Raw genomic sequence first — 16349 nt, forward strand, 5'->3', positions numbered from 1 at the left:
TTCCCCGGTCCCCAACGCCTCATTTTCACCATGGACGTCCGGTCCCTATACACCTGCATTCCTCATGCAGATGGCCTAAAGGCCCTCCACTTCTACCTGTCCCGCAGGCCCGACCAGTCCCCCTCCACCAAAACCCTTGTCTGCTTAGCCAAACCCGTCCTCACCCTCAACAAATTCTCTTTCAATTCCTCCCACTTCCTACAAAGGGGTTGGCCATGGGTACCCACATGGGCCCAAGCTATGCCTGCCTTTTTGTAGGTTATGTGGAACATTCCCTCTTCTGTAACTACATTGGCCCTAAACCCCACCTCTTCCTCCGTTACATTGATGACTGTATCGGCGCTGCCTCATGCTCCCAAGAGCAGCTCGAACAGTTTATCCACTTCAGCAACACCTTCCACCCCAACCTCAAGTTCACCTGGACTATCTCTAATGCATCCGTCACCTTCCTGGACCTCTCTGTCTCCATTTCTGGCAGCCACCTAGCAACCGATGACCATTCAAGCCCACCAACTCCCACAGCTACCTAGAATACACCTGCTCCCACCCACCTTCCTGCAAAAATGCCATCCCCTATTCCCAACTCCTTCGCCTCCACCGCATCTGCTCCCAGGATGAGGCATTCCACTCCTGTACATCCCAGATGTCCTCGTTCTTCAAGGACCACAACATCCCCCACACAGTGTTCAAGAACGCCCTCGACTGTGTCTCCCACAACTCATCCCTCACACCCCATCCCTGCTACAACCGCCCAAAGAGGATCCCCCTCATTCTCACACACCACCCCACCAACCTCCGGATACAACGCATCATCCTCCGACACTTCCGCCATCCGCAATCCGACCCCACTACCAGACATTTTTCCCTCCCCATCCTTCTCTGCCTTCCGGAGAGGCCACTCTCTGTGTGACTCCCTTGTCCGCTCCACACGCCCCTCCAGTTCCACCACACCCGGCACCTTCCCCTGCAACCGCAGGAAGTGCTACACTTGCCCCCACACCTCCTCCCTCACCCACATCCCAGGACCTAAGAAGACTTTCCACATCAAGCAGATGTTCACCTGCACATCCACCAATGTGGTATACTGCATCCGCTGTACCCGGTGTGGCTTCCTCTACATTGGGGAAACCAAGCGGAGGCTTGGGTCCTGCTTTGCAGAACACCACCGCTCGGTTCGCAGTAAACAACTGCATGTCCCAGTAGCGAACCATTTCAACTCCCCCTCCCATTCCTCAGACGACATGTCCATCATGGGCCTCCTGCAGTGCCACAATGATGCCACCCGAAGGTTGCAGGAACAGCAACACATATTACGCTTGGGAACCCTGCAGCCCAATGGTATCAATGTGGACTTCACCAGCTTCAAAATCTCCCCTTCCCCCACCGCATCCCAAAACCAGCCCAGCTTGTCCCCACCTCCCTAACCTGTTCTTCCTCTCACCTGTCCCCTCCTCTGACCTCAAGCCGCACCTCCATTTACTACCTACTAATCTTATCCCACCCCCTTGACCTGTCCATCGTCTGCGGACTGACCTACCCCCTCCCTACGTCCCCACCTACACTCACATTTACTGGCTCCATCCCCGCCTTTTTGACCGGTTGGTCTCCTCTCCACCTATCTTCTTTACTCTCCATCTTCTGTCCGCCTCCCCCCGCTCTCTATTTATTCCAGAACCCTCTCCCCATCCCCCTCTCTGATGAAGGGTCTAGGCCCGAAACGTCAGCTTTTGTGCTCCTGAGATGCTGCTTGGCCTGCTGTGTTCATCCAGCTCCACACCGTGTTATCCACTGCCTGTGACTGTCTTCTGGCAGTCGGCCAGTTTTGTCTCCATGTTGCTATCACCTTTTTATACTATGAGTTATAACTTTCCTCACAAATCTGTTGTGAGGCACTAAATCAAATGCCTTCTGAAAATCCATGTCGACAACATCAACAATATTACACTCATGAAGTCTATTAGCTTTTAACCACAATATTCCCATTAGAAATCCTTACTGGGTCTTTACAATCGATCCCAGTTTTTGCATGATTACTAATTCTATCATGAATAATAATTTCTAGAAGCATCGGCATCACTGAAGTTAAACTAACTGCTCTATCATTGTTGGGATTATCCTTAAAACCTTTCTTGAACAAGGATTAATGTTTGCATTTCTCCAGTTTTCCAGTACGTCTCCAGAGTCCAGAAGTCTGAAAGTTTCTGATCAGTGCCCCTGCAATTCCTCCTCTCACTTTTTTCAAAATCCTTGGATGCATTTCATCTGGTCCCAGAGCCTCATCAAAGTTAAGTACCAACAATTTATCCAATTCCTAGAAGCATGGCATTCCAACCGGAACTCCATCAACAAACACATTGATTTGGAGCCAATCTATCACTCTCTGAGAAAAATAACAGGAAATGACATCACCAACCCAAGGGAACCTAACCAGATAAATAGAAAGCGGGACATAACACCAGCGCTTCGTCGGAGGCTCACTGATGATGTTACCTAGAATGGTGACGAAACGTCTGAAAACGAACCTTCCAGCTCAGCGAGCAAACTCACATCCACAATTTATCCAACATTTGTTCCTTATCAATTTTAAACCATTTTAGTGACAGAGTTTCCTGCTCTGTTACCATGTTGTGGGAGTTCCTCCCTCTTTGGTAAAGACAGATGCAGAGTCTTCCTTTAACACTTCACCAAACCTCCAGGTGTAAATCATATAATCCCTAAAGTGCGGAAAGATGCCATTTGGCCCATCAAGTCTGCAATGACCCTCTGAAGAGCATCCCACCCTGACTATCCTGTCCAGCTCTGTTCCTGCCCCTTTTAACCTGGCTGTGAGGACGATTCATTTCAGACCTGAGATTTTAACTCTGTTTTCCTCTCTCCAGATCCTCAGCTTCTCCAGCACTTCCTGTTTTTACTCCTGATGAGGTGGTAAGTTGCTGGGTTGAAGTTTTCCTTTTCTTTTCTTACACTGATGTTAGTATTACTGGGTAACCAAGGCCCAATGAGAGAGAATAAATTCGAAAGGAAAAGTGCTGGAGAATTAATGGGATCAAAATCCTTTTGGTCTGGCAAATGACAGCCTGGGGTTCTGATCCATCTGTTGTAATATTCCAAAATCGCCAAGATTCTGGAAAATCCCAGTGCATTCACGAATGCTACATTATTGAGTAAGAAAGGAGAGAAAATAAAAACAGGGGATTATAGGCCACTTAGCCTGCCATCAAGTGTTAGAAAAATATTGGCATCTCTTATTAAGTTTCACTCAAAGGAAGTTCATGTTTGACAACTCCACTAAGAGTTTCTCATTTACAGCATCTGCAGTTTCTTCGGGTTTTACATCCAATCTACATTGACGACGACTTAGATGCAGAGTCAACATTTCAAGCACCTGTGTTTGTTGATTACTCAAAGCTGGTAGAAAGGTAACTCAGATAATGGGCACTGCAGATGCTGGAGAATCCGAGATAACAAGGTGTGGAGCTGGATGAACACAGCAGGCCAAGCAGCATCTTAGGAGCACAAAAGCTGATGTTTCGGGCCTAGACCCTTCATCAGAAATGGCCCGAAACATCAGCTTTGCTGTTCCTAACAAAGGTAACTCAAACAGGTCACAGAGAAACAGACTGGTCCAGTGAACAGCAACAAGGCTGATAGATGTGGAATAATGTGGGAAAACATAGAACATTACAGCACAGTACAGGCCCTTCGATGTTGTGCCGACCTGTCATACCAATCTGAAAACATAAGGTTTTTCAATTTTTTGAACAGGGAGAAGCAAACTCTTTTTAAATGGTGAGGAAGTATTAAATGTTCAGGTGATCTTGAAACACAGAATCACATTGCAGGTGCTGTAAGCAACTAAGAGGAAATGGCACGTTGGCTTTTACAGGAAGGGGAATGCAAATGGGGGTTTTTGATTGTTGATGACTGCACAATAGCAACAGAAGTCTTGTATTCTAACCATGGTTTGTTTATGGATTTATCTTCAGTTTGTTGTACACAGGTTCCTTTATATTTTCACTAACTAGTGATGGTTTGCAGAATGCACTCTGTCGTGTAATGTTCACTCCTTAGTTCTAATCAAATCGATTCTTTCCTTTAATCCTCTGGGACAGCCTCTCTCTTCAGCACAGCAAAATGCTCCTTAATCAATGCTGCCTCCACACCTCTTTTCTTTTCTTCCCTATCTTTGCAAGGCACGTTGTGTTTGGAAATATTTAGTACTCAGCCCTGAATCCTTTTGTGCCCCTATTTATTGTGTCCTGCTTATGCTCAGTGGTTGTGATTTGTAAATGATACTGAGCATTGTGCAACATCAGTAATGGTGCCCACTTCTGACCTCGTGTTGGGCAGAAGGTCATTTGAAAAAGCAGCTGAAATGGTTAGCCCAAGGACACCATTGTGAGGAACACCTGTAGCAATCTGGGGAAATGAATTGCTTCTACAAACACAACAATATTCCTTTGATAATAAAATGTGGAGCTGGATGAACACAGCAGGCCAAGCAGCATCTCAGGAGCACAAAAGCTGACGTTTCGGGCCTAGATCCTTCATCAGAGCTTCCTTTGTTAGGTATGACTCCAACCAGTGGACAGAGTTCTCCTCATTTACACTGCAGCTTTGCTCAGGCTCCTGGATGCTACACTCGGACGAATACAGTGTTGATGTCAAGGGCTGTCACTGTCACCTCACCTCTGGAATTCAGCTCTTTTGTCCATGTTTCACCCAGGGCTGTAATGAGGTCAGGAGTTGAGTGGTCCCAACGGAACCCAAACTGTGAAGCAGGTAATGGGTAAGTGTCACCTTTTTGTCTGGTATGATATGGTGTGGATGACAATAACCATTGTCCCCCACTTCACAGGTGATTGCACTGGGACATTCATTGGCCAGTTTGGATTTTTCTTGATTTTTATGAACAGGTATTAAACACAATGTTTGACTTTAAGTTTCTACGAGATGAAGACATAGAACATAGAACATTACAGCACAGTACAGGCCCTTCGGCTAGCACCACGAATAGAGCTGACTGAATCTGAGACTAAATGTTAACTCTCAGCCAGCCCCAGTCTGATAAGGTAGCAAAGATGAACAAGAAAATGCGAGAGTTTGAAAACAAGCTCTATTTTACTTGCTCTGGAACTTCCACATTAACATCCAGGTTGTGGAGGTGCTGGTGACAGACTGCGGTAGACAAAATCAGAAATCACACATCACCAGGTTATAGTCCAACAGGTGTATCTGAAATCACAAGCTTTCGGAGCCTCACTCCTCTGTCAGGTGAAGACAAAGAGGCTGTGCTCTAAAGCTTGTACTTTCAAATAAACATGTTGGACTATAACCTGGTGTCATGTGACTTCTGATATTAACATCCAGGACAAACAAAGGATCATCTACAACCAGTGAAAATGGGGTCAGAGATGGACAGTGTGGTTCCTGTTCCTGTCAGGCTGGTGCAGACAGTAGCTTTGCTTCATCCTCATCCTGGCCTGCCCCATCCTCTGACTCAGTCAGCAGCTCGGAGGATACCTCAGTGAACAAGTGATCCCAGCTCCATGATTCATCCTCCTGCTCGAAGGCAAAACAGCAACAATCACTATTGCAGTAAAGTTCAGAGTCTCCATTTCATCAAAGCATTCCGTGCTGTTCAAACCAAGTGATCTACACTCCCACTGTTCCCATCAAACACTCCCTGGGATTGGGACAGCACAGGGTTAGACACAGAGTAAAGCTCCCTCTACACTGCGCCCATCAAACCCTCCCAGGACAGGGACAGCACAGGGTTAGATACAAAGTAAAGCTCTCTCTACACTGTCCCCATCAAACCCTCCCAGGACAGGGACAGCACAGGGTTAGATACAAAGTACAGCTCTCTCTACACTGCGCCCATCAAACCCTCCCAGGACAGGGACAGCACAGGGTTAGATACAAAGTACGGCTCTCTCTACACTGTCCCCATCAAACACTCCCAGGACAGGGACAGGGTTAGATACAGAGTAAAGCTCCCTCTAGACTGTCCCCCATCAAACCCTTCCGGACAAGGACAGCACAGGGTTAGATACAAAGTACAGCTCTCTCTACACTGTCCCCATCAAACACTCCCAGGACAGGGACAGGGTTAGATACAGAGTAAAGCTCCCTCTAGACTGTCCCCCATCAAACCCTTCCGGACAAGGACAGCACAGGGTTAGATACAAAGTACAGCTCTCTCTACACTGTCCCCATCAAACACTCCCAGGACAGGGACAGGGTTAGATACAGAGTAAAGCTCCCTCTAGACTGTCCCCCATCAAACCCTTCCGGACAAGGACAGCACAGGGTTAGATACAGAGTACAGCTCTCTCTACACTGCCTCCATCAAACCCTCCCAGGACAGGGACAGCACAGGGTTAGATACAAAGTACAGCTCTCTCTACACTGTCCCCCATCAAACACTCCCAGGACAGGGACAGGGTTAGATACAAAGTACAGCTCCCTCTACACTGTCCCCCATCAAACACTCCCAGGACAGGGACAGGGTTAGATACAGAGTAAAGCTCCCTCTAGACTGTCCCCCATCAAACCCTTCCAGGACAAGGACAGCACAGGGTTAGATACAAAGTACAGCTCTCTCTACACTGCCTCCATCAAACACTCCCAGGACAGGGACAGGGTTAGATACAGAGTAAAGCTCCCTCTAGACTGTCCCCCATCAAACACTCCCAGGACAGGGACAGCACAGGGTTAGATACAAAGTACAGCTCTCTCTTCACTGCCTCCATCAAACCCTCCCAGGACAGGGACAGCACAGGGTTAGATACAGAGTAAAGCTCCCTCTAGACTGTCCCCCATCAAACCCTTCCAGGACAAGGACAGCACAGGGTTAGATACAGAGTACAGCTCTCTCTACACTGCCTCCATCAAACCCTCCCAGGACAGGGACAGCACAGGGTTAGATACAAAGTACAGCTCTCTCTACACTGTCCCCATCAAACACTCCCAGGACAGGGACAGCACAGGGTTAGATACAAAGTACAGCTCTCTCTACACTGTCCCCATCAAACCCTTCCAGGACAAGGACAGCACAGGGTTAGATACAGAGTACAGCTCTCTCTACACTGCCTCCATCAAACCCTCCCAGGACAGGGACAGCACAGGGTTAGATACAAAGTACAGCTCTCTCTAAACGGTCCCCATCAAACCCTCCCAGGACAGGGACAGCACAGGGTTAGATACAGAGTAAAGCTCCCTCTAGACTGTCCCCCATCAAACCCTTCCAGGACAAGGACAGCACAGGGTTAGATACAGAGTACAGCTCTCTCTACACTGCCTCCATCAAACCCTCCCAGGACAGGGACAGCACAGGGTTAGATACTGTAGTCCTCTAGTTATTCAGGCCCTTTGGAGACTACAATCAGCAACTAATAGTCATATTTTCAAAAATAAGGGGTCTCTTGTAAAGATGGGATTGAATTGATGTGTTTTTCAGAGTATCTTGAATGATTGGAATTCTCTTCTGCAAGGGGCAGTGGAGTCTGATTCACTGAATGATTTTAAGGCAGAAGTTGTTCTACTCTTGGGTGAGAAGGGGGTCTAAGTTATCAGGACAAGGCAAGAATGAGGAATAGAAGACACAGCCAGATTACCCATGATCATAATGAAGGTACAGCAGGCTTGAGGGGCCAAATGGCCTCTTTCTACTCCTAATTTCTGTGTTCATGTTCCCAAAGGAATGTAGGAATTACTTCCCAGTGTCATGAATCAATTGATTGATAGGTTTTTCAGTCTATGAACTGACAGCAGTGGTTCTGTGGTGGATTCCCCATCACAAAGCCTGCTTGGTGAGTCTGATGCTCCCTCCCTGGTCTAGGCCAACTGTCAGCTTATACCTAGCTGCTCTCTGCTTCCGATGGGTTACTTTACATTCCCCGTGTTCCTCAGGCTCACCTCTCTGACCTCCTGCTCCGCTGACAACACACGGCTCAGCAGCTTCAGGTCAATATCACCATCCTAATAGAGACACATAGAGAGTCAGGTCAGTTCCCCACACTCCGAAACGCAGTCCAGCTACAAAACACACATCCTAACCTTGCAGTTATTTCATGCACTAACATGGTCAAACATCTAGGCAGGATTCACAGAAGCATTAGCCAAACCTATTTGAGACAAAGCCCCACGATGAGATACTGGATGGCCAATAGATTGGTCAAAGAACGAAGTGTAAAGATGCATCATACATGGGGTAGAGATAGAGAGACAGGGTGTTGAGAGAATGAATTTGGAGCTTAGGTTCCAAGCAGCTGAAGGCTTGGTCACCATTGTTTGTGTAAAGAAAATTAGGGGCCAAACTGAAGCAGCACACATATCTCGGGGGATAGTGGGGCGAGAGAAGATTACCAGAGATGGGGAGGGGAAAGCCACTGAGACATTTGTAAACAGAGAAGATAAAACTGAGATGTACTAGATTGGGACCTAATACAGGACCCCTCCAAGCCACTTACCATCCTAACTGGGAAATATATCACCATTCCTTCACTATCATCCTGGAATTCCCTCCCAACAGCATTGTGGGAGCTGAACTACCCACCAAGGTTGAACCAATATTGGTTCAAGAAAGCAGCTCATCACCATCTTGTCCATGAGACGAGTGATTGGCAATAAATTCTGGCCCAGCTGGGAATGCCCACATCCCATGAAAAAATGAAAGAAAAGGCTGTTTATTGAATAGGACTTCGTGTGAGTTAGGCTACAGAAAGAGTTCAGGTAAGCTCAGGTCTACTTAGTGTGCAAGCTCGGAGACTGGTAAGGTTAGAATTGGAATAGCCCTTGCTCAAAGCACAGTCTCATGCCCTGTGGGAGGTACTGACACTCACCAGAGTTTGGAAAGCTCCACATTTCATTAAGTCATTGTCCAGGTCTCGATACGTCATTACTCGGTTCACCTGAATGCTGAGAAAATGGACAGGATTTCAAGCTCAATCCTCACTCCCTTAAATTACTGCTCCCAATTTCCCTGTTGAGCTGTCAAGCTCTGTGAGATGTGTACTGTCTTGTTATCCCAATCCCATTCTAACCCACCACATCCCATTCCACCTCCCATCCCACGCGAGTTTCCCATTCCAACACTGATACGCCTGAACAATGGCTAACAGCTCCCTCCAGGTTTCACTGTTTCGCAGCTCTCTCCCCTGGACACTGAGGCAGTTCATTATCTCAATCCTCTCCCTGCCCAGTTAATTGGAAAGCTAACTAACTCTTTGTTCCTTGGTTGGATGATTCTTGAGCCACTTGCTTCCAGCTCCAAGGCTTTATACAACTCACAAATGAAAGAGGCATCGACAGTCATAAAATTTCCACAGAAAGGAACCCTTCAGTCTATTGCGTCCATGCCAATGATCAAATATCCATCTATTCCGATTCCACATTCCAGCACTTGCTCACAGCCTTGTAAGCTGAAGTGTTCCAAGTGCTCATTGTTTTTAAATGTTTTGAGGGATGCTGCCTCCACCACCCTTCCAGGCAGTGAATTTCAGATCCCCACCACCCTCTGGATGGAAGATTCTTTTTCTCAAGTCCTTTCTAAGCCTCTGGCCTGTTACCTTATAACTGTGCCCCCAGGCTACTAACCCCTCTCATAAAGGGGAAGGTTTCTCTCCATCTTCTCTGCCTATGCTTCTCAGAACTTTGTAAACCTCAATCAGATTCCCTCCAGTGCAATCACATCCTTCGTATAGTGTAGGACCAGAACTGCACACAGTGCTCTGGCTGTGACCTAACTAATGTTATATACAAATTCATCAAAACCTCCCTGCTCTTATATTCAATGCTTTAACTAATAAAGGCAAGTATCCCATATGCCTTCTTCTCCTTCTTACCGACCTGCTGCCTTGAAGGATCTATGAACATGTACACCAAGGTCCCTCTGATCCTCTATACATCCCAGATCCTACCATTCATCGTGTACACTCTTGCCTTGCTAATCCTTCCAAAATGCATTTTCAGAATTAAATATCATCTGTTACCATTCAGCCCGTCTCATCCGGCCTGTCTACATCATCCTGTAGTCTAAGGTTTTCCTCCTTACTAATTACCACATTAGTTTTTGTGCTGTCTGCAAATATACTTCTTACATTCATGCCTAGATCATTAACTTACACAAAACACCCAGCAATGAATCCTGTTTATGTCACTCAACACAGGCTTCCAGTCACAAAAGCACCCTTCAACCATCACCCTCTGTCTCCTGCCTCTAAGACAATATTGAATCCAATTTACCAAATAAACCTGGATGCCACAGACCCATGTGAGGCCTGGTGAAAAGCCTTACTAAAGTCCATGTTGATAATACTAGCCGCACCACCCTCTTCTACACAGCTAGTCACCTCCTCACAAAATTCAATCACAAAATTTATTGGGCACAATCTCCCTGACAAAGACATGTTGACTTTCCTTAATTAATCCTTGCTTCATTAAGTGGAGATTAATTCTGTCCCTCAGATTCTTTTCCAATAGTTTTCCTGCTGCAGAGTTTAGACTCACTAGCCTGTAGCCTGGTTTATATCTACCACCCGTTTTGAAGAACAGCACCAGATTAGCTGTCCTCAAGTTCTCCTGTGGCCAGAGAGGATTTGAATATTTATGTTAGAGCCTCTGTAATCTCCACCCCTACCTCCCACAGCAGCCCTGCACACATCTCATCTGGGCCTGGTGATTTATGCACCTTCAACCCTGATAAAACCACTAATACCTCGTCACTCCCAAAGCAAATTGATTATTAGCAAGCATTACAGTCCCCTCCTTGTTTTCAATACCTAGTCCGTCCTTTTCTACAGTGAAAATAAACACAAGTACCCTTTTAAAATATCAGCTATGTCTTCCAAACTGAATCACAGTATCAAAGATTTGTTATTGGCAAGGAGGCCAATTGGCCTATTATGCCAGTACTGGTTTTATTAACTCATGCCAAACTCCTGCCTTTCCCCACACAATTTCCACCCAAATAATCATCAAATTCTCCTCTTGAGTCACTCAACTGAACCTGCCTACACCTCATTCCAGACCCTAACTACTTGCTGTGTGAAAATGCTTTTTCTAACAATGCTCTTGCTTTATTCGCACATCACTTTCAATCTATGCCCCCCCCATTCTTGTTCCTTTGACAAATGGGAACAGTTTCTCCCTCTCTACTCTGTCAAGCCCACTCATGGTTTTGAAATTCTTTACCAAATCTCCTCTCAGCCTTTTTCTTTCCAGGGAGAACGGTGTCACCTTCCTCACTCTGTCCTTATTGCTGAAATGTCTCATTCCTGGAAACACTCCTGTAAATCACTTCAGCACTCTCTCCGAGGCATTCATGACTTGCCTATAATGTAGTGCCCACAACTGTACACAACATTCCAGCTGAGGTCTAACAGTTGTCTTGTACATGTTCAATATCACCTCCCTGTCTCGTATTCTACAACCTTAGTAATAAAGCTGAGGATGCTATGTGCTTTATTAACTGCTCTCTCTGTCACCTGTTGATCTGTGCACATATACACCCAGTTCCCTCTGCTCCTGCACCCCCTTTAAAACTGTACCCCCTATTTCGTGTTGTCTTTCAATGTTCTTCTGACTAAAATGTATCACCTCACACTTCTCTACATTTTGCTAATGAGCTCTACCACTCCCTGGTGATTCGCTTCTCCCTGAAATCCTCACAAAATACCTTTGAATTGTCCTTAATGTTACTCACCAGGGTTTTCACACATCTCCCCTTTGTTCTCAGAATTTCTTTTTTGAGCAACCTCCCACATTTTCGATATTCCCCTATGGCATCCACTGTTTTTAGTTTGTCATATCTACGATAAACTTACCTTTCTCTCTGTTATGCAATCCTGGACATCCCTTGTCATTCCGGGTTCTCTGGTCCTGTTGGTCCCATCCTTTGCCTTTCCTGGAATATGTTGGCCTTACACTCTCAACATTACCTCTGACTCCCCCAGGCATTGATCTGAGCTGGGCCAAGAAAAATCCTTCTCACCTGTTCTCATCCTTCCTGCCTGGCTAGGTTACGCAGCACATCAAAAGTGCAATTTCTAAATGAAATTAATACTATATTAAAATCATTTATGAGTTCTTATGAGCTGACCTAATACTGGTGTTTACCTGGACATTGAGCTAACTTTATACTGGTGTTTACCTGGGCAGTGAGCTAACTTTATACTGGTGTATACCTGGGCAGTGAGCTAACTTTATACTGGTGTTTACCTGGGTAGTGAGCTAACTTTATACTGGTGTTTACCTGGGTAGTGAGCTAACTTTATACTGGTGATTACCTGGGCAGTGAGCTAACATTATACTGGTGTTTACCTGGACATTGAGCTAAGTTTATACTGGTGTTCACCTGGGTAGTGAGCTAACTTTATACTGGTGTTTACCTGGACATTGAGCTAAGTTTATACTGGTGTTTACCTGGGCAGTGAGCTAAGTTTATACTGGTGTTTACCTGGACATTGAGCTAAGTTTATACTGGTGTTTACCTGGGTAGTGAGCTAACTTTATACTGGTGTTTACCTGGACATTGAGCTAAGTTTATACTGGTGTCTATCTGGACACCAAGCTAACTTTATACTGGTGTTTACCTGGACATTGAGCTGACCTAATACTGGTGTTTACCTGAGCAGTGAACTGACCTAATACTGGTGTTTACCTCGGCAGTGAGCTAACTTTATACTGGTGTCTACCTGGACACCAAGCGAACTTTATACTGGTGTTTATCTGGGCAGTGCGCTAGCTTTATACTGGTGTCTACCTGGGCAGTGAGCTGACCTAATACTGGTGTCTACCTGGGCAGTGAGCTAACTTTATACTGGTGTCTACCTGGACACCAAGCGAACTTTATACTGGTGTCTACCTGGGCAGAGAGCTCACTTTATACTGGTGTTTACCTGGGCAGTGAGCTGACCTAATACTGGTGTTTACCTGGGCAGTGAACTGACCTAATACTGGTGTTTACCTGGGCAGTGAGCTAACTTTATACTAGTGTTTACCTGGGCAGTGAACTGACCTAATACTGGTGTTTACCTGGGCAGTGAGCTGACCTTATACTGGTGTTTACCTGGGCAGTGAGCTGACCTAATACTGGTGTTTACCTGGGCAGTGAACTGACCTAATACTGGTGTTTACCTCGGCAGTGAGCTGACCTAACACTGGTATTTACCTGGGCAGTGAGCTGACCTAATACTGGTGTTTACCTGGGCAATGAATTGACCTAATACTGGTGTTTACCTCGGCAGTGAGCTGGCCAGGATGAACACAGCGCTGGGGGAGTAGATAGCAGCAGAAAAGAGAATAGGGACTGACAGTTAAAGTCGGAGTAAAGGAGAAAGGAATGAAATAGAACATAGAAATTACAGCACAGTACAGGCCCATCGGTCCTCGATGTTGTGCCGACCTGTCATACCGATCTCAAGCCCATCTAACCTACACTATTCCATGTACGTCCATATGCTTGTCCAATGACGACTTAAATGTACTTAAAGTTGGCGAATCTACTACCGTTGCAGGCAAAGCATTCCATTCCCTTACTACTCTCTGAGTAAAGAAACTACCTCTGACATCTGTCCTATATCTTTCACCCCTCAATTTAAAGCCATGCCCCCTCGTGCTCGCCGTCACCATCCTAGGAAAAAGGCTCTCCCTATCCACCCTATCTAACCCTCTGTTTATTTTATATGTTTCAATATCCACCCTATCTAACCCTCTGCTTATTTTATATGTTTCAATGTGAATCAACATTACACTGCAGCATGAATAGAAACAATATTCAGTATTATTGGTGCAAAGTTAAATTGCCCCTGGGCCAGTGAGGACATGTGGAACAGAATGGCCAAGAGTTGTGCTGTCAGTATTCGGTGATTCCGTGACCTTAGAAGGACCAGGGTGAGCCGATAATATCCTCTCCTGGGAACTGGGGTTTACCTGGGTGGAGCGGCCACCTGCATGGCCAGATCTTCCTCCTGCACTTCCTCCAGGTCTGGGATCACAGGAATATCTGGATCAAGGTTAGAATACACAAGTTATGGTTCTCCATGGAATAAGAGACAGATTATCGATAGGCAACTTGTAGCGGGCTAGGTTAATCCTGTTTGCATTTCCTGTGAACAATCCATGTGTGTATATCAAAACATGCATAAACATCCATCACTTGTGCAACTCACAAATGTTCTCACTTGCCCTCATTCCGGACCACATACGTGAAATAGGTCCTTTGGTCCCATATGACCGGTCTCAGACAGAGTGACACCCACGTGAGACTGATAGCTTGACTCAGCAGGGACAGGGTCAGTACTAAGGGAGTGCTGTACTGTCAGAGGGTCAGTACTGAGGGAGCGCCACACTCAGGGAGGGTGAGTGCTGAGGGAGTGCCGCACTGTCGGAGGGTCAGTACTGAGGGAGACCCACACTGTCGGAGGGTCAGTACTGATGGAGTGCCACATTGTCGGAGGGTCAGTGCTGAGGGTGCCGCACTGTCGGAGAGTCAGTGCTGAGGGAGCGCCGCACTGTTGGAGGGTCAGTGCTGAGGGAGAGCCACACTGTCGGAGGGTCAGTACTGAGGGAGTGTTGCACTGTTGGAGGGTCAGTGCTCAGGGAGTGCCACACTATCGGAGGGTCAGTACTGAGGGACAGCCGCACTGTTAGAGGGTCAGTGCTGAGGGAGTGCCACACTGTCGGGAGGGTCAGTGCTGAGGGAGAACCGCACTCTCAGAGGGTCAGTACTGAGGAAGTGCCGCACTGTCGGAGGGTCAGCACTGAGGGAGTGCTGCACTATCAGAGGGTCAGTGCTGAGGGAGAACTGCACTATCAGAGGGTCAGTGCTGAGGGAGAACTGCACTATCAGAGGGTCAGTGCTGAGGGAGTGCTGCACTGTCGGAGGGTCAGTACTGAGGGAGAGCCACACTGTCGGAGGGTCAGTGCTGAGGGAGAGCCACACTGTCAGAGGGTCAGTACTCAGGGAGTGCCGTACTGTTGGAGGGTCAGTGCTGAGGGAGTGTTGCACTGTCGGATGGTCAGTGCTGAGGGTGCGCCGTACTGTCGGAGGGTCAGTGCTGAGGGAGTGGGCGCTGTTGGAGGGTCAGTGCTGAGGGAGTGCCGCACTGTCAGAGGGTCAGTACTGAGGGAGTGGGCACTGTCGGAGGGTCAGTGCTGAGGGAGGGCCGCACTGTCGGAGGGTCAGTGCTGAGGGAGGGCCGCACTGTCAGAGGGTCAGTGCTGAGGAGGTGCTGCACTGTCGGAGGGTCAGTGCTGAGGGAGTGGGCACTGTTGGAGGGTCAGTGCTGAGGGAGTTCCGCACTGTCGGAGGGTCAGTGCTGAGGGAGTGGGCACTGTTAGAGGGTCAGTATAGAGGGAGAACTGCACTATCAGAGGGTCAGTACTGAGGGAGTGCCGCACTATCAGAGGGTCAGTGCCGAGGGAGTGCCACACTGTCGGAGGGTCAGTGCTGAGGGAGGGCCGCACTGTCGGAGGGTCAGTGCTGAGGGAGGGCCGCACTGTCGGAGGGTCAGTGCTGAGGGAGGGCCGCACTGTCGGAGGGTCAGTGCTGAGGGAGGGCCGCACTGTCGGAGGGTCAGTGCTGAGGGAGGGCCGCACTGTCGGAGGGTCAGTGCTGAGGGAGGGCCGCACTGTCGGAGGGTCAGTGCTGAGGGAGGGCCGCACTGTCAGAGGGTCAGTGCTGAGGGAGTGCCGCACTGTCGGAGGGTCAGTGCTGAGTGAGTGGGCACTGTTGGAGGGTCAGTACTGAGGGAGAACTGCACTATCAGAGGGTCAGTACTGAGGGAGTGCTGCACTATCAGAGGGTCAGTGCTAAGGGAGCGCCACACTGTCGGAGGGTCAGTACTGAGGGAGCGCCACACTGTCGGAGGGTCAGTGCTGAGGGAGGGCCGCACTGTCGGAGGGTCAGTACTGAGGGAGCGCCACACTGTCGGAGGGTCAGTGCTGAGGGAGTGGGCACTGTCGGAGGGTCAGTGCTGAGGGAGTGGGCACTGTTGGAGGGTCAGTGCTGAGGGAGTGCCGCACTGTCGGAGGGTCAGTGCTGAGGGAGGGCCGCACTGTCGGAGGGTCAGTGCTGAGGGAGTGCCACACTGTCGGAGGGTCAGTGCTGAGGGTGCCGCACTGTCGGAGAGTCAGTGCTGAGGGAGCGCCGCACTGTTGGAGGGTCAGTGCTGAGGGAGAGCCACACTGTCGGAGGGTCAGTACTGAGGGAGTGTTGCACTGTTGGAGGGTCAGTGCTCAGGGAGTGCCACACTATCGGAGGGTCAGTACTGAGGGACAGCCGCACTGTTAGAGGGTCAGTGCTGAGGGAGTGCCACACTGTCGGGAGGGTCAGTGCTGAGGGA

At 48.1% G+C, this 16349-nt stretch overlaps 1 protein-coding gene across 2 annotated transcripts in view; it reads right to left on the reverse strand.

The window, feature by feature from the left end:
• Positions 1 to 5102: 5102 nt before the first annotated feature.
• Positions 5103 to 16349, reverse strand: part of LOC125455886 (intraflagellar transport protein 43 homolog B) — a 112375-nt gene continuing 101128 nt past the window's right edge. For both annotated transcript variants that reach the window (XM_059648889.1, XM_059648888.1), the window contains exons 6-9: positions 13936 to 14008; positions 8847 to 8922; positions 7921 to 7983; positions 5103 to 5562 (exon numbers count right to left, since the gene is read on the reverse strand). In XM_059648889.1, coding sequence (XP_059504872.1) covers positions 5440 to 5562; positions 7921 to 7983; positions 8847 to 8922; positions 13936 to 14008 — 335 coding nt within the window. In that variant the 3' untranslated portion in view covers positions 5103 to 5439. The remainder of the gene's footprint in view (positions 5563 to 7920; positions 7984 to 8846; positions 8923 to 13935; positions 14009 to 16349) is intronic.

The sequence above is a fragment of the Stegostoma tigrinum genome, chromosome 10 (genome assembly GCF_030684315.1).
Source record: "Stegostoma tigrinum isolate sSteTig4 chromosome 10, sSteTig4.hap1, whole genome shotgun sequence".
NCBI classification, from domain to species: domain Eukaryota; kingdom Metazoa; phylum Chordata; class Chondrichthyes; order Orectolobiformes; family Stegostomatidae; genus Stegostoma; species Stegostoma tigrinum.